Source organism: Battus philenor, unplaced genomic scaffold, assembly GCF_028537555.1.
Source record: "Battus philenor isolate CCGP_79_NKW_IND1 unplaced genomic scaffold, ilBatPhil1.0.hap1 SCAF_21, whole genome shotgun sequence".
In the NCBI taxonomy this organism is placed as follows: Eukaryota; Metazoa; Arthropoda; class Insecta; order Lepidoptera; family Papilionidae; genus Battus; species Battus philenor.
In genome coordinates this window covers 9,045,660-9,071,767 of record NW_027181684.1, presented here as the reverse complement: position 1 = coordinate 9,071,767, position 26,108 = coordinate 9,045,660, and the positions used below count along the sequence as shown (strand labels likewise).

The following is a 26,108-nucleotide window of genomic DNA, read 5'->3' as shown; positions in this document are numbered from 1 at the left end:
AAAACTGTCGCAGCGAATTAATTATTGTAGTCCAACTTCGACAATCCAATCAACCAATACTCACAATGGCAGCTAAGGTAGTAAAATATTATGTTTATGTGGATCCTTTATTTTGGAATATTTATTATTTATTTAAGGACCGTCATTTAACTGATTTTGCTTGCAGTTGTTCGTCGTCCTGTCGCTGGCCGTGGCTGCGTGCGCGCTGCCGGTGGTGCCCGTGGGCAAGCTGGCGTACGCAGAGCCTGAAGCGCCCGCACACTACGAGTTCCAGTACTCGGTACAGGACGCGCATAGCGGTGACGTTAAGCAGCAGCAGGAGGCGCGCGCTGGCGACACACTGCACGGCTCCTACTCGCTGGTGCAGCCCGATGGCGTGCAGCGCATCGTGGACTACTCCGTCGACAAGGACAGCGGCTTCAACGCCGTCGTGCGCTACGAGGGACACCCCACCGCGGCACCGGCCAAAATCGCATACGCACCCGCCCCGGTCGCCTACGCCCCGGCTCCAGTTGCCTACGCGGCCCCCAAAATCTCCTACGCCCCAATCACCAAAGTAGCATACGCTGCACCAGTCGCCAAGGTCGCATACTCTGCACCTCTCACACAAGTTACCTTCTCTTCTCCCGCCATCTCCTACCACCACTAGATCGTTACCATTGAATTGTTGAAGTTGTTCTATTTATGACTTAAATAATAAATTATTTATTGAAATTTCACTACCTATTTTGTCATTACAAACCCTATTGTTCTTTAAAATATTTAATTATATTCGGCAACTGATCTTTTTAATAGTATACTTTCATGGAAAAAGTAATTCTAAGTTATTTGCTTTAACTATATAAATACATCATTTTTGTATTCTTTTCCATAGGGAAAAACGTGAGATACAAACACTGCACAGGTTGCCAAGTTCTTACCTCTTTTAGGCACATGCTGGACTGCATGGGTAGAAAATCCTTAAAATGAATTTGAGCATATAGCATAACTAGTTCCCGGGAAATCGAAATACGTTGATATGCGTTTCGATATCCAGTTATCGAACCTAGGTTCAATTGGTTGCTATTTAATTTTAATTTAATTAAATTATAATTGCGTATGTTAATAGTAACACTAAGGCATAACTCATAATTATCTAGGTTATTATTACTTCTGGACTCTAGACTACATACGTATTCATTTTTTTTATTACTTATTATTAAATATGATGATTATTTACGGCATTCAATGTGGTATCTCACGTGGGTCCTCAGTGGCAAGTTCAAAGCCGCTCATCGAGCGACGGAGATGGTTAAGCTTGGGATTTCTTTACGAGGCAGAATCGGAAATGAGGGAATCTGTAAACGAACGAAAATACCAGACATAGTTCAGAAGATTGACAAGTTAAAGTGGCAGTAGGCACTTAGCGCGCAGAACTTAAGGCATCTTGGGTTTTAAGGTTCTGTAGTGCTTGGTTTCGGTTGAAGTTGATGCTGTTAACCCAGGGGCTCTTACTGCTTCATTGGAACTGAGTTCATGAAGCGGGAAGGTCCGTGTAATTAAAAATAAAACAGAAGCTGAACAGACGCATTCCTGTTGTACGATCACGTTCGTACCTAGTAAACCGCTCTACCCGAGTAGAGCTGTGTAGTGTTTATGTTGTATATGCGGCTTGGGACGGCAGCGAGGACCACAGGCGAGCCAAGGAGGGATCCGGACTCAACTTAGGTTCGTCCTCGCTGTTCGTGGTTAGGATGCGGGCGGCCGCCCCCTAAGATGGTTCTGAAGTGGAAACTATGAACCGGCGAGGTAAGACGCACAAAGTGGCTGTCAACTTATAATTATTATCGTCGTTTATAACATAGGATATATAATATTATATATAATAATAGGACCGTATAGGAATATATTGTCGTCGAAAAAGGCTGGATGCCTGTCAAAAAGATAATTGCCGGTCCTATAGGAAATCTATAGAGGATGCCTATAACCAGCTGTGGAAGTCCTATGGTGAAAAGAAATTACAATGACGGATTACAATAAAAAGTATTCTTTGCAAAAATGTTTACATTTTTTTCTCGTAAAAATTTGCCCAATCATTTGATGGTTAACACGGATTGTTGTATAATACTTCAATATTATATATTATATTTTATTAGATTCACAACAACTTTTATGCTTGTTGTCTTGACATATAAGACGATACGACTTTGTTTTATACAAGACTAGGCTCTCCATAAATGACCAACGAGTCTTAAATTATTTTAGTCACATAACCACAGACCATCAGGTAATTTCAATAAACCAATCAGTAGTTGTAGGGAATGTACACAGGAAAAATACTACGTGAAAAATCACCTTCCCATTAGTATAATCGGGTTGTTTATAACGGGATCAACGATTACTGCTGAGGAGAGTAAAAGATAGGATGGCATTGAAAAAAGCTAGTCTTCGATTCAATTAATGAATTTCAAGAAGGACAAGACGATCATTAATCAAGAAAAGGATTATGAAAAGAAGAGTCATTAGATTCGTCACCAGATAGGCCGTATATCTCTTTATACTTTAACCGAGTCTCTTTAATCTTGTGCTTATCACTATAAACTTATGACCTCACTGTAATATTGACAGGTGAATGTTTCTTTATTAATTTATTAAAAGTCAAAATTGCAAATTTTATGTAAAAGTCCTGCAATTTATTTTTATATTTATTTATCATCCTTTTGCTGATTGCACTTAATGATTCCCTTTTTTCAGTGTTTTTGTTAAGCATTTATTGAGAAACAAAAAAAAATCTTAAAAACCAATTTAGAACTTTGACATTGTATCAATAAATATAACATCCACATCCACATTACAGGAGATTGGGGCGAAGATAAGAGATTTAGACGACAGGTTCAGCAAGAGCTCACCTTTTTTACTTTACATAATGTTTTATATTTTTATTGAATATTAGTGTTTGTAGCTCACGTCTTTTCCTGTGGACAAGAATGTAAATGTATGTGTATTTATGTAATGTGTGTGTATTTATACAGTAGAAGCAATTCACTTACTGATCAAAATATACAATCAAATAGATGGGTCGTCGAATTTAACTAAATATTTTAAAGAACATTAGGATTTGTAATGTCAAAACAGATAGTGATATTTAAATAAATAATTTATTATTTAAGTCATAAATAGAACAATTTCAACAATTCAATGGTAACGATCTAGTGGTGGTAGGAGATGGCGGGGGATGAGAAGGTAACTTGTGTGTGAGGTGCAGCGTATGCGACCTTGGCGACTGGAGCGGCATAGGCGAGCTTGGCGACTGGTGCAGCGTATGCTACTTTGGTGATTGGGGCGTAGGAGATTTTGGGGGCTGCGTAAGCAACTGGAGCCGAAGCGTAGGCGACCGGGGCGGGTGCGTATGCGATTTTGGCCGGTGCCGCGGTGGGGTGTCCCTCGTAGCGCACGACGGCGTTGAAGCCGCTGTCCTTGTCGACCGAGTAGTCCACGATGCGCTGTACGCCATCGGGCTGCACCAGTGAGTAGGACCCGTGCAGCGTGTCGCCAGCGCGGGCCTCTTGTTGCTGCTTGACATCACCGCTATGCGCGTCCTGCACCGAGTACTGGAACTCGTAGTGTGCGGGCGCTTCAGGCTCTGCGTACGCCAGCTTGCCCACGGGGACCACCGGCAGCGCGCACGCAGCCACGGCCAGTGACAGGACGACGAAGAACTACAACCATTAAAACAATCTTTAAAATTGTAACACGATTTTTACATATTCTATAAGATGCTTAACTTAACCTCGTAACGATTTAATTTTGACAAAAAAAAATTAGAAAACACCGCTTGAGATATGTCTTCTGATCATTTTATGCATATCTATAAAAATGCCAATAAAAGTCAAACATATTAATGACTGACCACAAGCCGATAGAAGCGTCGTAGGTAGGCCTCCCACTAAATAGACCGTCATCATGGCGATAATTGGTGTAGGTGTATTGTAGGTAGCGTCTATTGATAGATATGAAGATGATGTTGAATATTGTATTAAAATTCATATTTTGCTTTACCTTAGCTGCCATTGTGAGTAGTGGTTGGTTGAATTGTCGAAATTGGACTACAATAATTTGTTTACTGCGACAGTTTTTATACTGAGCAACAGCGTCGAGTATTTTAGGTCTGTGGACAAGTGCCGGAGGGTACAGTTCATACGAGTGTACAAGTACCTTGGGCCACGAGGTGAAGGTCGAATGCAAAGCTTTGTTACGTACGGGCTAAGAGATTGACCTGAATATTTATTAGCAATATTAAAAGCAAGGTTTTTAAAAGATGTGGCCAGGATTGGACATCCCTTAGCTGAAATAATTATGATGATAATGATTGCAGACCATCAATATCTTGTAATATCCCGTTTTGTAATTCAGTCATTGTCTTTAACGATTGTTATTTTTTCATGTCGACGGACACTGGTTATAAAACATTCTTAATGTAACGACTGTAATAAAAAATATTAATTATGTAGCATATAACATATAGAGGAAGTCTACATTCATCTATTAGTATATAGGTGATTGGTTATAGGTATAATGTTGAATGGGTAAAATATGTTACTTAAATTACTTTTTTTCTTTTGGAACGCAACAAACCTATAACTTCAGTCTGTATAAAATCTACAAGGACAGATAGTAAATAATAATAATTTTTATACATAAAAAACCGAATTTTACCATCACGTTGTTTGTTATTTTAGAATCCAGTGATATTTTCATTTGGTGTACCATACATTAATTGATATAAAATAATAATAATTTACACATTTCCTTTAAAGCCTATAAAGCTATAACCTAATAACCTGTATAATGACTAGACGAACTCGGCATTCACTGATAGTATATGTATATACGCTCTATTCACACAACGGTTTAAAATTGAAATTTGGCAATATGTATTTTTATTGATATTCATCCAGGTATAAAAGCATGCCCACTAAGCATTATATCCACTGACTGCGGCTTTTAAACTAGAACGAAAAGAACACGGATATGTCACCCGCTTCTGCTTGTCTACTAGATAACATTTCAGGACCAGGAATTTGACTGGTGGTAGACAAAAATACAAAGAGTTCAATGATATACGAAATATATGCTATTCTGTATTCTCATATATGCTGTCAGTTTAATCAGTTAACGGTTTAAACCGCTAGGTGTCGTTAGTCGTAAGTAAAACTTGGTATTCACTTCATCGTAGATTTAACATAATAGAATTTTAAATAAATATTTTTAAGGCGCGTGACATCCAAGAGTTATCCAATTATTACCAATTCTCTTTTCTTATATTCTATATTTCTTTATAGACTTATGACAATACCACCTATAAGAAATCTTTTTTTTTCATCAAAAGTAGTAGAATTAATTAAAAAAAAGTTGTTTTATACTGACTTTAGCTTTCTTCCTAAAAACAAAGGTATTTGGATCAGATAGTGGCTCTTTTGGATTTTGGACGTTTTTAAAGGAAAATTTCAAGGTTATAATATTAGTATAAATAAATCACTTAATTGCTATTGTAGAGTTGTTATTAGGACGCTAGAATGTTTATCCAAACTAACGTTGTCCCACAATTTAAAATAAACATAAAGGAGAATAAAATCTTAAATGCCGAATCTTTTGTCATTTTAGTCGAGGGTTCTTCCATCTCATAATTCCCCGCCATACTCTTCCCGTTAAGTAATTTCTCACCATGGGCAATCAATTGATTCATCTATAGCAGAGTTTCCCAAACTTTTTTGTGTAGTAGACCCCTTGCCATGTTTTTCCGTGTTGGGTATACACATATACTTACCTGATATTGATTTCTTGTAAATTTCTAACTGTAGTGAAGTTTAGTGTTAAAAACTTAAAGTAAAAAAATATATTAATTTATACATTTATTAATTGAATGTAAATTAAAACTACTCAAAATAAAATTTTGTATCTGTTATGTAAAATATACGTAACATTACATAAACATAAAATAAACTATAAATAAAATAACATAAGCAATAAGTCAATATTTTTAGTGAGAAAGATGAACCTGATGATTTAATAATAAATTATCAACATTTGGCGACAATTTTGTAAGGATTAATATTAATGATGTCCAGTCTGTTTCTTTACTTCGTTAGGATATTAGTAACAGCGCTGAACCCACTTTCCACTAGGTATGACGATGGAAAGGAAATTAAAAATTTCCACGCTTTATTTCATAATACGGGATAAGTAACGGGTATGTTGTTTTGCAGCCAGAATTGCTGATATCCGTTTTAAACTGAACCTTAAGTTCTTCATTTGTACTTAGTTCAGTCAGTTCCTCTAGTATTATGACATTCGTTTCTTCTATGTCACCTAATATATATCACCTAATATAATATAATAATAATGTAAATGTTTTGTTATTATAAGATAGTATGATGTAAGTAAATAGGTGCTATCAGTGTACTCGTATGTGTTGAGATCCACTATCGTGGACCCCCATTTTCATTTCATGGACCCCCAAATTTTTTATCGTTGACGTAGACCCCTTGCAGGTTGTCATAGACCCTTAAGGGTCGATATAGACCACTTTGGGAATCACTGATCTATAGCAAAGATATCCGACCTCTGTAGTTTGAGCCTCTTGACTCACTAAGGACACCAGGTTTGTTCATTATTGTCATTATCATTTAAGATGTCCACTCCTGAACGTAGGCGACCCTCAGACAATTCCAATAAGATTGGTTACTTTCGTTCGTCTATGAATCCCTGCCCCATAACTCTGTCCACGGCTGGTGTAGCGACTGTGGTTAACAAAGAGACCATGATTCAAATATCTCTAAATGTATTTCTTTTATTTTCAATTTGGAACTGTTTTGATTATGCCGTAACTAATAAAATTAATAGATTATTACATTGTCATCTCAAATCTCAAGATGACGAGTGCGTGATGGCGAGTGCTGCATAACATTTTTTATTACAAAACTATATGCTTCATAACATTTCAATGATAAATGGTAAGGCCGACGTTCTGATTTGGATTTTCCTGTATAGGAAAAGTAATAATATGTTTAATATGCCTTTTTAAATATAATTTAATCTTCAATTTTAATTTTATTATCTCAGAGTTAAATTTAAAAATGAACCAAAAAATATCAGTAATTATTTTCAAAAAGATAAGACAAAATTTTTAATACAGATTTAACTTACAAAAAATAAATCAGGTTAAGGTCGCAAGCTGTAGTGAATAACTTTAAATTTATGACCTTTATTCATAAGTACCCTGAAGCACAAGAAATATTTTTCGTAATACGTCTGTTCGATGACATGGACAGTAATAACTAATAAATGAATAATATAAAATATGTTGAAAACGACAATAATAATAATGATATAAGGACATAACGTAACAATATATAAATACAATATGTACGCTATATTATCATTAGTTCAGAACAGTATCGCAAATACTTCCGTAGCTCAAAGTTCAGAGTATTTTTTCTTAATAAACAAATGTAAAAAATATTACAGAATACAATAGAAAAGTCAAGATGTGTACCTATGTCATCAGCCATTTATATAGTTGAGTGTAGTCATAATACCAGAGTAATATAATAATATACTATGTAATATAATAATAATCTCCTTTGTATAATATTTCTTATAGGACAGTAATGGCTTGAATTGAACGTTCGTATGGCGGTATATGTTATACTCATATAGTAATGAACAAAACAGACCGACAACAGATTGGCATATTGTGGTGGCAGAAGGCAGGCTACATAGTGCGCAGAACTTGAAATTGTGGGATGGAGAACATGAAAATACAGACACAACTTAGAACATCTAACCACAAAGTGGACAGACGTTAGGTTTGTAAGCAGTAAAAGGATGCTGCTTGACATGACTGGCCGCAAGAGCTAAAAAAAACTAAAGATAAAATGTTAGCGACTGACTGGGCCGCTTAAAACCTTTTTACACTTTATATTTTTATACTTTTTATATTTGACAGTTTGTGTCGCTAGGCGTCATATATGTGCTTTTCGGTCAGTCTATTGTTACGTTTCAATTTACTCTTACCTATTTTTGTGAAATTATATTTAAATGACTGCCACGATTTTAATCTATTTAATCTGTTTTTACAAACATCACGCTCGTCAATATAAAACATGTCTTTACGGTTTCAGCTATAGAAAGTCCATTGCTGAATATAAGCTTTCTCAATAGATTTCCGACAGGACCTGATAGAAGCGGATTGCATCCAACGTCCAGGATAAAAATGTAAAAAAACAAAGGGTTTAACTCCCACCGGTCGTTGTGTATAAAATATTAAATCGTTATTACGTAAAGCGTATCATTACACAACAGCAATACGGGTATATCGAGCACTGAATAATGATTGATGTTCAACTTCGTTAGCTTTCGTTTGTTGTTGATTTTTAAAGAAAAATTGCAAAAATTTAATCTTATGCATATAGGTGAATTAAAAATATTTTATTGTTAGTACTAAGGTTTTTTTTGACTCAGTGGCATATGCAAATTCTTATGCTTAAAGGAAGCTAAGGCTATGAAGCTCAACGTTGTCGCCTTGGTTTGGGCCGCCACAGTGTCACCGAATTAAGAGGCTGCAATGCAATTTATCACTACGGCAAACGCATCATAAAGGGGCTAGAAACAAGGGACCCCTCGAGGAAAGTCGGCCTGGGCTATCAGTCATCAATAATTTAACCCAAGTGATACAGGCTTTAATATTTATCGATAACTACTATATTTTTGATACATGTTTAGTATGTTACGAACTATCAAAAAACGAATAATTCCTCGCTGAACTTATGTTACAAAGAATTTGACAAAAGAAACGAAAACACGGCTGTAATCAAATATAAATCTTCTTCATAATTTCTTTATCATAATTTCAACCTTAAGACGTCCACTGCTGGACATAAGCTTGCCTATAGTTTTCCAATAAGATCGGTTGGAAGCTTGCATCCACGTGGGCATTATACGCTGCACTTGCCGGTTCGTAGTCTCCATTTAAGAACATTTAGGCACAAGCGGCCATCTGTTCTGGTCAGCGTATAAAATATACTTTAATTTTAAAACTAGCTTTTTTTTAATTAATTGTGCCTTAAAATGTTCACTCCGGTGGACTATAAATTATTATATTATTATAGATCGCATATCTTTGAAATAGTTTGCACTGAATAAATTCTCAACGATGTACCAATTTCAGGCTCAATGATAAAACGAGGGGTTCACCGGTATTGCACGCATGGAGACCTTTCTATATGAGGGTCCGAGTGTCCCAAAGGCAAATCAGTCTAACCGAACAGATATAAATTGGCTATCGGTGAACATAATGAATCACATCTGATCATAAATTACACCATTTAAGTTTAAATAAGTTAGCTCAATTGCCCATGATTTTACATAAACTATATAAACTCTGGAAGATTGCGACAAACTTGACATTGTCAGTAGTTAGTAGTACTTGACATTGTTAGCGGTTGTATTGAAGAGCACCATATCCTTTTCCTCTGTTAACACATGCTATGTATATTCTTAGCCGGTGGCCTTGACCCTAAAGAAAGCAAGCTCTTAAATCAGTAGCTTTCTCAATCCCCTGCAACCGAGGACACAGAATAGAGCTAAGTTAATTATATGTATATATATATATTAATATGCTCTATTAAATATATGCAGTCATATAGGTTTAATGGACACTGCGTTGTTTTAGTTTGAGAAATAATTGTGTATCATAGTATTTCATAGCAGGTCTTTATTCAATTATATTATAAAGCTCTGTGAACACTGTCATAAGGACATCAAGTATTCATTATCCCAAATCGTCGCAACCTATATCACTTACTCGGCTCGTCTCGTAATATTCTGGCATTAAAAAGGACCTTGCATATCTCACATCGTATAAGGCGATTAAAACATTAATAAGTTTAAAAAAATCTTTAAACATTTCTGATTTATTTAATATAAAAAAAAATTTATGTATTGTCTCACCATTAAACACTGAGCCTGAAATGAATCTTTCATTCATTGATCACTTAACTGTAATTGAACTGTTCGGGGACCTTAATATTTTGGCGATGAGATCAAAAGTAGTCTTGCGACCGTCGGGCCCTTGACCCCAATACGTTGGGTGTGGTCAATGGGCGACACGTTGCTCCAGATTCAGTTACACCGGCCGGTTCGAAATGGAATTTGTACGCTGAGCTTTCTTATTATAATTATGTCTTACTAGACAATGGGTAAATAATAAAATATAATAAAATATAATATAATATAATATAATATAATATAATATAATATAATATAATATAATATAATATAATATAATATAATATAATATAATATAATATAATATAATATAATATAATATAATATAATATAATATAATATAATATAATATAATATAATATAATATAATATAATATAATATAATATAATATAATATAATATAATATAATATGTTATAATATAATGTATACATCTCTACTGTAGTGATATTTCAATACAAATCTCTATCATCTATTTCAAACACAAAGTAAAATAATCCATAATAATAAGTTTTACAGTGTGCGACATACAAAACATAGAAATCGTTCTTTATGAAAAACACGTTAAATTACTAAATATAGTATCTAGTAGACGGCTGAAACAGGTTTAATTCATTAATGTTGAGTATGGTACTGCGACGGTGAAATAATTTTTGACAAAACGACTTGCCTGGCACTTAGTCTTTTTAAGTCCAGGTGACCTTTTTAAGAAAGTATCAAAATTTTTATTGTTACACTATTAATTGCTTATCCTATAGTTAGTGTATGCTATAGTTGTATAGTTCATTTGAGAACAAAGAGCACTGAAGCTTTTACAACACCTCTTTCAATTACCTTGTGTACAGTGTTCACTGAAATGTGTTACATTAATATATTTTTCCATATAATCTCAAAATTTTGACGCTGTTTCTTACTAAATAATGTACAATACAGCTTTTACACCTATAATGGATCATCATGTATATAATTCATAATAATTAACACATACTCCTCCTGTTTGAACCTTTCAGGAGAATGTCGTTATCACTATTGTTCGAAGTAGTACTTGCAGTAAGCAAGTCTTCTAAGTTCCCTTGTCTCTACTACGTGCATGTTTATAATAATTTCGAGAAAGTTCTAATTCTAAAATGTGGCTTCATGTTGAGAATTACACATGCCGCATTCTAATATCAAATCATAATTATTGATAGTAGTAACGCAATAATGTAGAAAGAAGTACGTCCAACTTAGTGGTAATCCATGAGAAACTGGTTAAACGAGACACGTATGTGCATTCGTTGTTACATATACGTTGATCTAAATTTGGGTGTTATTACTAAATTGACTCATTGCGCAATTTACATACGTTTGACTTTGACTGATCTAACATTAAATTCATGATTGAATATATTGTCAGTCATCGCGAATATATTTAAATACCAACAAATAAATAAAAAAAGTTATAAAAATGTAACAAAAAAAAGTTAAATAATCATTATCACTATTTCGGTTAAAAGGCGTCCGCTGTTGATCATAGGCCTCTCCCATAGATTTCCTATGAGATCAGCTAGAAGCCGCACGCAAACAATATTTTCCAACGACCTTATAGAGATATGTTGTCTCTTTCTTTCGTCATCATCGTCGCATTGTGGTGTTATGGTATGCAGAAGACGCTGCAACTTATCCTCTGGAAACTTGTTTGTGAGCAGTAGCAATTCTATATAATTAATGCACAAAGTGTGAATTATAAGATTGTACCCTGGGACTTGAACCTGCGAACTATGGTCGCAAGTCTCAGTCCTCTACCGCTGGGCTATAACTGCTCTCTTTGTTCACGTCATTTTAAAACTTACGAGGTATTAATATTGTATATTTTTAAGCTTGGAAGGTTAGCAAGCCCGTGTAGCATTTACATTTTTATCGGACCTGGTTCAAAGTTATTATTCGCTGTCCTCTTAAAACATAAAAATTTGAAAAGCTAAAAATACCTCAGGAATTTCAAGTTTATAAAACTGATGGAATTGAAAAATTGGTTTTTAAAATGCATTATGATTTACATATATGTAACATATGTTACCTTATTACAATATAATTAATTTAAATAGCACTTAGTGGTTATAATAATGTTTATTGTCTATTAATTAAGAATATATCAATTATTTTATATTATTAAAATTTTAATTTTGTAATCACTTCAAAAAAGTTCAGGTACATAATTATATTTACATAGATTTGCAATTCATAATAATAAATGAAATTGACAAGTCATATTTTTTTACAATTCGTACGTTTGAAATAACTTACAAAACGAAATCTACATTAAAGTGTATATATCGAAAAACATTCTTGATACTTGACAATAAATATTGTTATTTAGAAAGTAATTACACAGAAATAATCAAAAGTCTCAATTAATAAATTGTTGTTCGTTTTGAGTTATTAGACTCGTAATCTACGGCGGATGTCCGCCATTTTCTCAGCGCTAGCTTCCTGTGCTATCGCTTTATGAAAGGATAGTTTTATGAGCGAGGCAGATGCAACCGCCCATGTCGAAGTTCGGCCCACTCGAGTGTACTCGAGTTGGGATTCTAAAAGAGTATCGCTGCTGCTGAAGCCACTTCTCGAAAACCCATGCGATCCAAGCCATTCCTTGGACCTCTCAACAAAGTGGTTTAAGAGCTTAACGGTTCCATCCAGTTAGAATGTAGTGGCCAGATTTGAGTTTATCGAGCCAGCGTTTTAATTATAACACCACTAAAAGAGGTTTAGGTTAAGCACCATACATGTCCATATAGAGAGATAACCTGGTCGTCGGAAGAATCTTTTCCGATTTCAATATAATGTTTTTTATTCCAATTCCAACTAGTCCCAAATGTAATTTATAGGGGAGGCTTGTTTCTAGACGTATATACCTAATGGTTGAAATAATAATCATGATGAATGTAAGAGAAGTGGTTTATTAAGTGATTATTGAATGTTTCCTAACTTTTAAAGTTATTAAATATATTTTTAGGTGTTTAAAAATAAAACTTTGATATGTACATTTTGGTATAAGCTTGAGGCGCATAGCATCAAGTATCAAAACTATTTATTTTAACTATACTCTCATATAGTTTATTTGACCGCACGCAGGAGGTTGTTCGACGGATAACATCTCTGGATTATTATTTGTTATGGGTGTCGTGACCTGCGCTACCGATTGTTATGCATTGATACTGTTTACAATTAAATTAGGTGTTGTATTAGATCTATTTTTTGATTAATGTATATGTATTTACATTAAAAAAATAAAGCGGAATGGAATAGCATTGCTTTATTTGGTGTTTAACCGATATTTTTTATATAAATCTCTTTCATTTAAATAATAAAGAGTACAAGGAAATTTACTGATTCATTACCTGTTTGTGGTCAACCCTGATTTGAAGGTTAGCAGATTGTAGCACGAGATTTTTTTAAAAAAAATTAAACTTTAGTGTAGAAATATAAATATGTCTTCGTAAAATAAGTAACAGATTTTTTTAAATGCAATAAAGAACATCGGAAATGGCGAGATGCAATAGAAACACATCGCACAGTGGAAGGCCAGCCGTCGACGACTGAGACTTGCAATTGCAGATTGCAGGTTACTCGGGATGCTATCCTGTATAACTCACATTTTGTGCATTAATTGTATAGGACTGCCACTGTTCTAACAAGGATTTCCAGAGGATGGACAGCAAAAAAAGTTTTAAAAGAGGTGCATGCGTAGCTCATCCGCTGTCAATTAATTTACGGTACTCTCTATCTAAAAACCAATGGCTTATCGGAAATAATAAATAAGGTAGTAATAATAGAGTTAAAATTACTACACATTGAAATTAGTAATTGTTTACTGCCTGTCCCTGCAAACTTTGTACTGCTAGAAGTTATGGAACCGTCGCATTTCTATAGAAAAAATAAATCACTGGAATATTTTTCATGTTGATCACTTATATAGAATGATTGGAAATAAGTACAAAAGCTTTAAAACTTTTTACTGGTAATTGAACTATACAATCATCCCTTTAATTTTTTTCGACCTATATCTAATGTAGTATAAAAATGATACTCAACTATTAGCAAAGTCGGTCAAAAAATACGGTACAAATTTCTAATTATCTATTTGCAAGTATGTAATTCATAACATCATGCAAGATTAACTCAATCGCAATGCAAATAATGTTATAAGTCGACAAACATGAAATCGCTGCTGTCAATTAGCGTCTTGGTATGCCAAAATATGCGAACTTTCACACCGACGAGCTGGTCACACATGTACTCGATATGACAAATAACCAATTACACGTTGGCCATGAATTAATTATATAATCTCGGTCCAGTTTTTGACCCACGCGCCTCTACGCTAACTTCGATACGACTCCGGCAGAGCCTTCGCAACTCTAGTCGCTAAGTATAAAAACCAGGGTACGATTGTATGGACACATCATTCACTCAGAATAACTAAAACAAACAACATGGCCGCTAAGGTAAGAATAAGTTACTTTTATATCTACTTGTAACTTAACATAATAATCTTGACAATTAATTTTGTAAAGATAAAAAAGTCTTGTTGTAATTTTATACATGTGTACATGAAAATGACACGTAATTATGTATATTTTATGAAGAACCTGTCATTTCTTTTCTTTATTTTTACATGAATATTTCATATTGATAACTTAAAATTTAATTTATTTTTAAATAATAGTTAATTGATTTTTTGTAACAATTGTCTAGTGAACTAAATAAATCGCAGTGAAATAAACCAATTAAATCAATATGTGGATATTTGAATATAAATAATTAGTTCTTTAGTTTTAACGTTTTATATCAAATACAAATTTATCATATACGAGTTTGTATAATATGACAAATTCTGCAACATATTTTTTATACTAATTCCCCACTATCGTAGATTGTTTTAATATTAACAATACCAACAAAATATTAAATATAGAATGGACTGTGGATAATTTCATTTCGTTTCAGAAAGCTTGTTTAATGTCTATTAACAAGATTTGTTAAATTTGTTAGTTGATCGGATATCTCTTGTACATGCTCTAGGAAATAAAATTTGACATCGTTAAATTTAATTTTAAAATAGTAAAACAATTTAGATGAAGTATGTAATAATTTTTAAGTAATACATTTGTTTGAGAAATTTCAATACATGTATATTATCCATTTATATTATACATGTATATATATTGAATCTTACTCAGGAATTCTTAGATGATTTTCTATGCAATAATAGACATTGATAAATTGTATTATTCTAGACCTTGGTATTCCTCTGCGCGGTGGCTGCTGCAGCTGCAGTAGCTGTCCCGGTGATCCCGGCCGCCAAGTTGTCTTACGCTCCAGCAAACTTAGCTTACGCCGCTGCCCCGGTCGCCAAGTACGCCTATGCCCAGGCTCCCATTGGCAAGCTCGCCTACGCCGAACCTGAAGCACCAGCCAACTATGAATTCAACTACTCCGTCCACGACACCCAAAGCGGTGACATCAAGCAACAACAGGAGCACCGTGCTGGGGATTCTCTTCAAGGATCGTACTCTCTCGTGCAGCCCGATGGCGTCCACCGCATCGTAGACTACACCGCTGATGATGTGCACGGTTTCAACGCTGTTGTGCGCTATGAAGGCCAAGCTATTCAGGCTCCCACCAAGGTCGCCTACGCCGCCCCGATCGCCAAAGTTGCCTACGCCGCCCCTGTTGCCAAGGTCGCCTACGCTGCCCCTGTTGCCAAGGTTGCTTACGCTCCGGCTCAAGTGACTTATGCTGCAGCCCCAGTCGCTAAAGTAGCATATGCCCCAGCCCCAGTGTCCTACGCCGCCCCGGTTGCCAAGGTTGCCTACGCACCGGCTCCAGTCGCCTATGCTGCTGCTCCAACCAAGCTCGCCTACTCTGCACCCCTCGGCCACGTGACTTTCTCATCCCCCGCCGTCTCTTACCAACACTAAACACCATTGTTCTCCGTTAAAATATTTATTCTGTTTAATAAAAAATGTAAGTTCATATTACCAACTGTTTTATTATCGCCCCAGAGAGGAAAAATTGCGCAAGTAGGCGTCAAACGGGTATCTGATATCAAAACGCTGCAAACGAAGTTAGGAGGAAGCGTGCGGGCAGCGTTGGGGAATCAATTGAGTTATGTAGCATTATGAGGCGATGAGCTCCGTTAACGTTACACGTCCGCGCCCCTGCGGGCCCCCGACGCATTACTCCTGACACCTATTCATTCGGATAGTTTGTTCAAACTTACGACCAATGTAACTAAATATTCACACAGTCCATCTTCCCCTCGATCGTGTGTAAGATCAGGGAAGGCGAGGGGCAGGGTGTATCTACCACACTGGTACAAACTGCCACCAAGCGTGGGTTGATACGTGCCAACAATAATTTTAATGATTGCAGGCAAATATAAATTGACAGGCGCGATGGCAAAAGTGGTTGTTAGGACAAAGCCCCCGCTTGTTCGATGTGTGATCTGAATATTTGATTGTGAGCTCTCTACCAGGGGGTTTAATGTGCAAGACTTCAAAGTGATGCAACGACAAAGGTACATTTCGATATCAATTGACGTTTGAACAAGGATATTGTCTTACGAATGTTACTTAATATTTAGAAGACATCAAAGTTTCGTCTTTACTACAATTTTGCTGTTTCTAGCATAAAGCTTCTATAGCCAATGAGAAAATTCATAATAACTTCGATTCTATGATACTATACATAAGAGTAAACATTCATAATTGTAATGTAATTAGATCCAAAGTAATTTAATTAAGAAATAAAAATCTAAGATCATTTGAGAAAATTTTAAGACTAATAATCTAATAGATGCTGATTATGTTATCTTAATTTTAAAACATTGATACTATTAAAGATGCTTAAATTATATCTATCTAGATTATTTTTAATAGCAACGATACAAAAATTACAGAATTAAATTAATAAAAAGAAAAGTAGAAACTACAATATCCATTACAAATTAATTTTTTTTTTGCCTCATCGATCAAATCAATTTTTTTTTATATTTTATGTTACCGCGTACATATTTTTATAACTCTTGGAAAAATTCTACTCAATCAACGAAATGATTATACCAGGCTCCTACAGATTAAAACTCAATGGTTTCCTTTGACGTCCTGTGTCCATACCTCAGGAACGCTTCCGTTTATTACCTGTTAAGGCCAGGTTAAGATGGAGGATGACTTAGTATAAGTACTGGTAGCCTGATACGGATGCGAAACAATGGTTCTTCTTTTTCTCTCACTCTGCAGCCTCCTTCTGCAACATTACTATTACCCAGAAGATTGTATCCGTGCTTCGTAATATCTAGTTTTGCACGGTCACTTTATTGAGACTGGAGTTTTAGACGCAGTTCAGCGCAAATTCTTTTTGTATTCGGTTCATTCGTATTATATTACAGCTGTAGTACTATCGTCTATCCTATAAATTTACAATGGGACCAGTTGGAAGCTGCCATTCAGCCGGCATATATCGTCCAAGGTTTCCACTTCATTACCTAAAGGCTCTAGCTGCTATACGTTCTGCACGCTATGTAGCTTACCTACTGTCAATCTGCTTAGTTATGTCTGTGCAACTTTTTATTCCTGATTCGATCTCGTGGAGAAATCCTTTCATATACGGTTTAGACTTCCCGAAATATCCCTACTCCTAGAATACCTAAGAAATCCTTTGTCAACAAAAAACTCATTTCATATTTTTGGATTAAAAAACAAAATTTAAAAAAAAAATTCAACTGCTACTATTGTGTATTAATGGATTGTGTATGACTCGAAATAATGGCCACAAAATAAAAGTAAACAAATATATTTACGAAATGAAATTTACAATAGAAATTTTTAGTTTTATCCCTGCAGTCATTATTTTGTTCCATAAGCAAAGCTTAACAACAAATCCACACATTGGGACTCATCGAGTAGAGTATTTACTTAATACAGTGTCTTTCATTCCATCCACAAAGGGTTGCCATGTGTTAATCCGGCTATTATAGGATAGTGAATTATTAATACCCCAACCGCCACGGCCGACGCACCGCGATACACGTTCATTACACAGAATGTTGCCAGTATACATCAAAATATTAGTAGTGCCATTAAATTATCCAAAGGGTTATGATAATCAAATATGACAATAATAGGACATAACAATCCCTCGGAATAACTGATTATATGTTGCGAAAATATAAACACAAATTGTACTTTCATATGTAATTTATACTTTTGAATATTACATTTAGGTTGTTTTAAAATAATTTTAGAAGTAGCATCAAAATTATAATAATAACTATTGATGACGATTGAGTTTGTACACGTTATTAGTTACATTATTAGCTATGCAGGTGATATTATCATCATCATTATATTAGCAGATTGACGTTCGCTGCAAGAAATAGGCTTCTCCTAAAGATTGTCGCAATGATAGGTCTTGTGCTGCCCGCCTAGTGGTGTACAGATGAATTTTTAGTAAAATTTAACAACTTAACCCCTTTTTACATGCCGGAGATCTATCTAATCTATATTAGATTCTTTTTTATCAAATAGAAGACTTGTGTAGTAAATAGTAAATGTGGTATGATATAGTTTGCGAACGTAAACAGAATGTCCACTGTTGGATATAGGCCTCCCCCACACATTAGCAATAAGACCGTTTGTAAGCGGCCTTATATGAAAGAATATAATTACACTTTTTTTAGTATTCAATATTCAAAGATCATGATAAATGTTACAATAACCAGCTGATCCCGATAGCAGAGCTAATTATGGCAGTTGGTGATTCGCTATGCGAGCGAACGGTTGTAAATAAGAGCAAGCGCATGTCCCGGCACGTGCCCGGACAATTGCGCGCCCGCTTTGTCCGCAGCAGATTGCTTCCGGGTATCGTTTTACTTCGAAAAATGTTGAAACTGGTCCGGCTTCTATCCGCGTACTATTTTTTTTTATAACTACAATTATTTTTCAGCAGTGTTACCGGCTAACATAATTGACATGAAAAGAAAAACTAGAATGCGTTGAAAATTGACCTTTTCATAATTTGTAAAAAGTATTATTAAATATCAGGAGTTATAATAAACTATTATACAGACTCATTTGTTGTCAATTTATCTCAGATACACCCTATCGTGAAATCAATAGTTTCAAATATAATAAATACCGTAATGATAAAGTAGTAAGATAAAGCGTTTTCAACATTCAGATTCCTACGTATTACAATAATTTTTATTTACTATCTGTCCCACAGATACTTACAGTGTGTACTGCTACAAGTTATTAGCCTATAGTATTTCAATATAAATATATAAATAATGTAACACATTTTATAGCGGGCTATAATTTTGTACTGGTTGCTTGTAAATGGTGTAAATACTTTAGAGGTGTTAGTTGACAAATGATATATACACCCCTTTTAAGCTTTTATATTAATAACCATTCAATCTTAGTAACTCTCTTGTGGACAATTGGTATATGACACTATGCACTTCCACGTAATGTCTCTAAAATATTTTGTAAATTTAAGAAGGTCATTAAACAAAAACTAAAAAATTCTATTACAATGTTTTTAAATAATTATAACGCTTAGGAGTGAATTATTCTACTGCTATATTAATGATATAAAAGTGACTACAGAAAACCGACGAAGTTTGTTGTGGATTCTTTTCAAATCAGGACGCGTTTGGAATTCACAGTTTTAAGTTGAATGATACGCAACACAATGGCCCTGAGGCTAGTCAGCCCATGGTGAATCTGCCGAAGCGATCTAAAATTTTGACGGCCTTCCGATTGGAAGGTAAAAGACGATCTAGGCACTTTCTGCGCCCTGCCGCCTCAAACCGCAGAATTTAGAAATGCCACTAGGACAGTAATAAAAGTCCAGCAAAAAAATGCCATTCTCGGGAATATCAATCCGATTCTTTGAAATAGTTTTTATCAAATTGGGCTTTGGTATTCTTCTCTTGACGTAAACAAGTGGTTACTATAAATTATAATAATATGAATAAATGAATAGCGAGAGGTTGTACTAAACTTTTCTTTACGTAGTTTAATATTTCCCCTCTTCAAAGTTGCATGTATAATCTGAATAATAAAAAAGGATGCCGCAACTTTCCCGCGTTGTTCATTTCTTTGGCTAAGTAAATTCAAAACATTTTAAAACCACGGTATACCTAGCGGGGCCGAGTTGAGATATTCGCGTATTTCCCGTTGTCGCGTTGGCAGGGGGTGAGAGGTTGTGGAAGGGAGGATAGGGGGGGTCTGTGACGGAAGCAATTAGGCGATGCGCAGGCGCGTTTCCTGCCCCGTTCTAATTGGCGTATCTTTGTTCGCTCGATGTGTTCCTATTATATTTGAGAGGCGCTCTTTCGTCACGATGCTATTGAATTATTTGTTAAATGTTTACGCTTTACTTCATTATTTACATGTACGATTAATATTGTGCGGTTTTTTTGTTCATTGTTTTAAGTAAAAAAAATATACGTGTAAGTAAATGTATGTTCACGTCGACTATCTGCAATTTGTCCTTCTTCAATAGCCCTAATATGGTTGTCTGTAATTGCTATGAGTGATAAGACAGCCCACTGTACTTTTTTTAGTTATTATAATATGTTGTGTGTTTGTTTTGGCACGTTTATAATACTACTTAATTTGAAATAAAAGCGAGTACAGCCCGTTTTCTAATCACTTATTTTTTATCTATATACAAAAAATGAAATGTTGTGGCTTTTTAAAAAGCATATCTCAATTAAAACTATTTGTGTTTTCAATTTTCTGTATATTTAATAAAAATCTTTGTTTGTGTTTTCTTTCTTTTCTTTTGTTGTTTTTTTCTTTTTCTAAAAAAATTGACTTCACAGCAGAGAAATATTATAATTAATATTCTTTTTCAAAAAGCTGTATCATATGACTCGTTCTTCTTTTTTTAGCGATAAGTCTCCCCCAAAGATCGGCACGATGTCCGGTCCTGACTCAATAATAAAGATATTGTAAATACTTTCTTTAAATTCAAAACTTGTTTACAAAACATATTTTATTAAAAATTTTGTGTTTTTTAACTATTTAATAGTTATTATATTAAATAAAAACTAATTGTTAATAACGCTATAATCTCAAGGAAGCATTTAAAGGTGTGAAAAAAGTTTATTTAGTATGCGAAACAAAATATCGTCTATTTCGTCTAAGTATTAAGAGATTCATATTACATGTTATGCTCACTTGTAATCTTATGTTATTTCAGTTGAAAACACAAAATCCTTATATTTTAATAAAAAAAACTTAATTAAGAACTCTTTTTGCTGTTAAATATTATATTTTATTTTACCATGATAAAGCAAATAAACTAAAACCAGCTAAGGTTATATTTGGTTTGGTATTTTTTCTTTTTTAGTCATGCAAAAACTAAAATTTTATAATGATAATATTCGCTTTGGTCAATAATGAACTAAGAGAAAATATGAATGTTTTAATAACGCACGAAAATACGCAAAGGAAATATATTTATTTTTAGTTCATTTTGATGTATTGATGAAATTAACATTGTATTTTAAGTAATCCGTTAAATCATTGTATAGGTAATACTTATTTGTAACTTGTATGGACTCTTGTTTACTTTCCAAATAAAACACATGTCGGATAACGTTTTCAATGAAGGTGTTAATTATAAATACCGGGTAATTGGTTATAGGTGTAAAAGCTTTCAAGGGAAGTATGTATAAATAATTTGCTGTCAATTAATATATGGTACACACTGTCCAAAAATTGGTCGTTTCAATAATAATAAATAGCGCAATGACATTAAAGTAAGAAAATGCATTTCAGAAATTCAGATTAATACATATTAAAATTAATAATTGTTTAATTTCTATCTCTCCAAACTATGTACTGCTAGAACTTATTGACTTATTATATTGTAATAGATGTTATAAATTTATGTAACATATTTCACAATGATCACTTAATACAGGGTGAATAGAAAAAGGTATTTCATTCTTATTTAAATTTAATACGTGTTTTATACGCTTAAAGCAAATCTATCTAACGAACTACATTGACCACTTGAAGCTTTTAATATATCAAATTACTTTGTTTAATAAGAGAAAAGGAATATTTAAAGTAAATGTTTATGTCAACTGAATTAAGAAACAAAGCCGCGCACGAACTGTGTACGCAACGCAACCCTTCATTAACAAAGCTAACGATTCGCTCAACACTCACTCCCGACCCAAGTCGTATTCCCTCGACATCTGCTTTGTTCCAAAACCCAAAATCTACTTATTCATATCGTATTGCTAATTTCAAGATTAGGCGGCGCGTTCCACAGGTTATTGAATTATCAATTCCGTTTGCGGGGGCCGCGCTGTCCCCGGGGTCTTTAATGCGGATCGCGAATCACTATGACAACATCTTTTTTAACTATCAAAACGAAAACGTCAAGGGTGTTTAATGAAAACCTTTTATTTATACGCCACTGTGATGATTTTTATTTTTAACGTTTATTTTTATAGTTTTTTAATATTCGTTTCATTCATATATTCAATAATACTTGTGATTTTTTTTATTTAGATGCACATTGGCAAACTCGCAGTCACTCAACGAATCATAGCTAGGACTATACTCGAGATTTGTCTGCGAAATTGAATCAAAGATGAGATTTCTAGACAAACGAAAATAGCTAAGCGAATTGGCAAATTGAAGTGGCATTGGGCCGGCCACGAGTCGCGTAGAACTGAAGTCTGTGCCTAACGCTTCTTTATTCCAGAACCATGGAGTGTCAAACGCAGCGTGGAACGTTCACTCACAAGGTTAATAACCGACGTCGTCGTTAGAAGACGGTGTGTGTAAGCAGCTCGCCTTCATGAAATAATGTTGATGATTTATACATAACAAACCTGTAACTATAACCTTAAATAAGGAAAAGTAAGTTTAAACTAGTGCTTAACTATAATCATTCCAGTTAGCGTCGAGTCACACGGACGTCAAAAGACAGATTTAATTAAGATTGTGCGTGATTTTAAATTAGAGCTTGCAGTCTATCGCCCGCTTCAGGATCTGTACAGAGGTCCACATGAGGTTTTAAGACGCTCTATCAATAAAAAAATATGATTACCAATTTCAGACACAAAAAAAGAGCACATGGTTACATTGGATCTTATTATGCCTGTCTATGTCGAACGGTCTGTTTCCTTTCTAACTCTCACTGCTGCGCCTACATCTAGGAACCTTAACATACCTGCTGCCTTGTCTTCGCATGCTCTTGGACCTACAGGACCAAACTTTCCCATCGCATTTACGTCATTCGCATATTCTCCGCAAATACGCCGTCCTCTGGTGAAACATCATCGGCTCCGTCTGCTGCCGCCTGTTCTCTTGTGCCAAGTGACGTTATACCGGGCTGTTTACACAAAAAACTCTGGCAGACTTAATTTCTTTGTTCGAGATATTCAAAACGAAGATACTTGTGATGATATAAAATAAATACGGTTAATACTTAAGTATTATTTACTTAAGTATTAACCGTAAACTTAACCCGTAACTTAAGTATTATTTACATGCAATAAAATCTTTCATAAAGGTGTCTTAGAAGATAAACTGAGCAAATGTGAGTGATGGAAACTTGCTATTTAGTTTTTGCAGTGTGTATTTTTTTAAATCGAGTAGTAGTGTATCCTGCGCACCTCATCTATTAATATATACAACAATAATACCACATTTCGATCGCCAACCCGCCTGCTAAGCGTGGCGATTATGATATATTCCCCCATAGATATCTTTGGGTGACGCCTACGCCTTAAAAATTTAAACTACGACGAGTGTGTAATGTTACATAAAAATATTTCGACGTGTGCTGGTCTTCTGTTTATATGTTTATAATAGCTGCCTACTTTTTATGTTTAACCACAAATTTTTATGTAATTTTTTTTATGATTCGTAAGTATTCTCCTTAGAATCGATTATAAGGTCGAAACCATTTTTAGTTTTATTGATGTATCGTAAAGGTCTGAACAATCAAATTATATAGACAAAGAATATAGGGTAAAAACAGCATCTAAATCAATTCATTAGGGATTAAAACGTGTTTTCAGCTACTGTATTTTATGGCACGAACAAAAAGGCATTTAGAATACTTTAATTCAATCTACCTTCGCCCTTTGCGTAACAAGTGCATAAACTTGTAATGACTATTGAAGAAAATCAAAGCATTAGGACAAATGACTGAGAGAGCGCATCAAGGACGAATTGTCGCTGCGCCCTCACGCGTGAAACTCCAATAAAACCCTTATTAATTTGCGAGCGTTTAACTCAAAATGACTTTGATGGTGTCGACAATGGATCAGTGGAGCGTCGAGGAGCCACTCAATTATGTGGTATTCAGGATCGGCTCTGTTTGCACTGAAGCTCGGTCGAGTGTACTCGCGAACTCTCATTGGCCAACCGCCCTCCCAACCCCAGGGAGTCACAGATTGGGGTCACTCCCTCGTTCTCTTCGCTAAGGCTTTATGGATGGACCTGATACATACCACTCCAATATTATTTATATTAAGTAACATAGTTTACATTGCGTTTAATTAATTAATGATTAAATAGATTAATTTCATTGGTTTGTTAATTTCTCATGTAATTTTGTAGCTTGAAATAGGCTAGCACACAAGGGTGACCAGAGGAGCTTTATTTAATTCTAGTTTCTACCAAGTTGAGCTATTCTAATATTCTTCTCAAGGCTTACTAAGTGCTCGTTATAAATGATGCTACGCAAATAATATCAATGTATAATTAACAAATACAAAACCTTAAAAGAGTGTGATAACAAGATGCAATATAGTAATACTTATGATGTAATTATGGTAATCTAATCATTATATGGTTCAATTTATTTTTGGACTTTTTTTAATGGTTAAAACAATTTTAGGGCATACTTTAAGTATTATTTTTAAAAATTTTAATCGGTTAAAACAGTGGGCTAATTTAAAAAGTTAATAAAAATTTTTCACTGTAAAATTTTGTGTATAAAAAATATCTTGATGAAAACTTGAAATGCGTCCACACTATGTTACCGCGGAAACGTCGCAGGCATCGTCTCGGGCCCCTCGTACCCACATTAATGTTATTATTTGGCAACATTTACTAAATAATTTGCTCGTTAAACGTCGGCCGATACGCGCCCCCTTACTCTAACTATCGCATTGTACCCGCGCCTCCCTCGGGACCTAACGAGCTCGCCGCGACTACATCGTTAATTACTTCAGCCTCCTTTGTACCAATATTTGTAGCAACATGCTCTTTTGTGTGCGATACGAAATTAATAAACCTGTGTTATTGTGTAGACGGATTACACTATCGGCGGCGCATTCAACGAGGCCTTATAAGTTTGGATTTGATGAGTTTTCTGTAAGCTCGCTGGCACCGAGATTATATTTGTTGCACGGCCGCCTTTGTTGGAAGTATTAAAACTTGACTGGAAAAGAGCTTAGAGAGACTCGGCTTTTCAACGTTATTTTTTAGTTTATTATAAAAACATGTAATATTTACTTTAGAAGACTTGTAGGAGATCTGAGTCTAGTACCAAACCGACACAGCTTAGTTATAATAATACTAAATAATATTATATTAGTATTTCTATATGCGATAATTTATGTTACACATGACATTTAGTCAACAAACAGTGGCTCAACAGATACAGGAGGAAATTAATTTTGACGAATTGTTATAAATAATGATTCCCTTTGTCTGACATAATTATCTTGAATCTTCATCATCATCATTATCCTTTCAGCCTTACGATGACCACTATTGGACACAAGCCTTTCCCATATCCAGTCTTCTAACGTCTCCTCCACTCCAGAAACTTAATTGTTGATTTTAAGTCCGTATTATCTCTAAGTAAATAAAAGCAGTTATCCCTACAGTGACTTTACATGTCGTAAAAATAGTTCTTAACGGTCCAATCGACAAAAAATATTTTTAACAAATTTCAAATTACAAGAGATGTATTTACAATGTTTAAATAGATAGCTGACGTAATAATAAATTGCTACAAGGAAAATCAATA

General features: G+C 34.6%; 2 protein-coding genes across 2 annotated transcripts; one reads left to right on the top strand and one right to left on the bottom strand.

The window, feature by feature from the left end:
• Positions 1 to 65: 65 nt before the first annotated feature.
• On the top strand, positions 66 to 16,006 carry LOC137923496 (uncharacterized). Its single transcript, XM_068766756.1, has 6 exons — positions 66 to 77; positions 167 to 610; positions 2,837 to 2,871; positions 3,245 to 3,505; positions 14,431 to 14,530; positions 15,323 to 16,006. The coding sequence occupies exons 1-6, from the start codon at positions 66 to 68 to the stop codon at positions 16,004 to 16,006; spliced, it is 1,536 nt and encodes a 511-aa protein (XP_068622857.1).
• Positions 3,189 to 4,050, bottom strand: LOC137923430 (cuticle protein 7-like). The gene is made up of 2 exons (XM_068766680.1): positions 4,039 to 4,050; positions 3,189 to 3,698 (listed from the first exon to the last, which is right to left on the bottom strand). The coding sequence occupies exons 1-2, from the start codon at positions 4,048 to 4,050 to the stop codon at positions 3,189 to 3,191; spliced, it is 522 nt and encodes a 173-aa protein (XP_068622781.1).
• Positions 16,007 to 26,108: the final 10,102 nt, after the last annotated feature.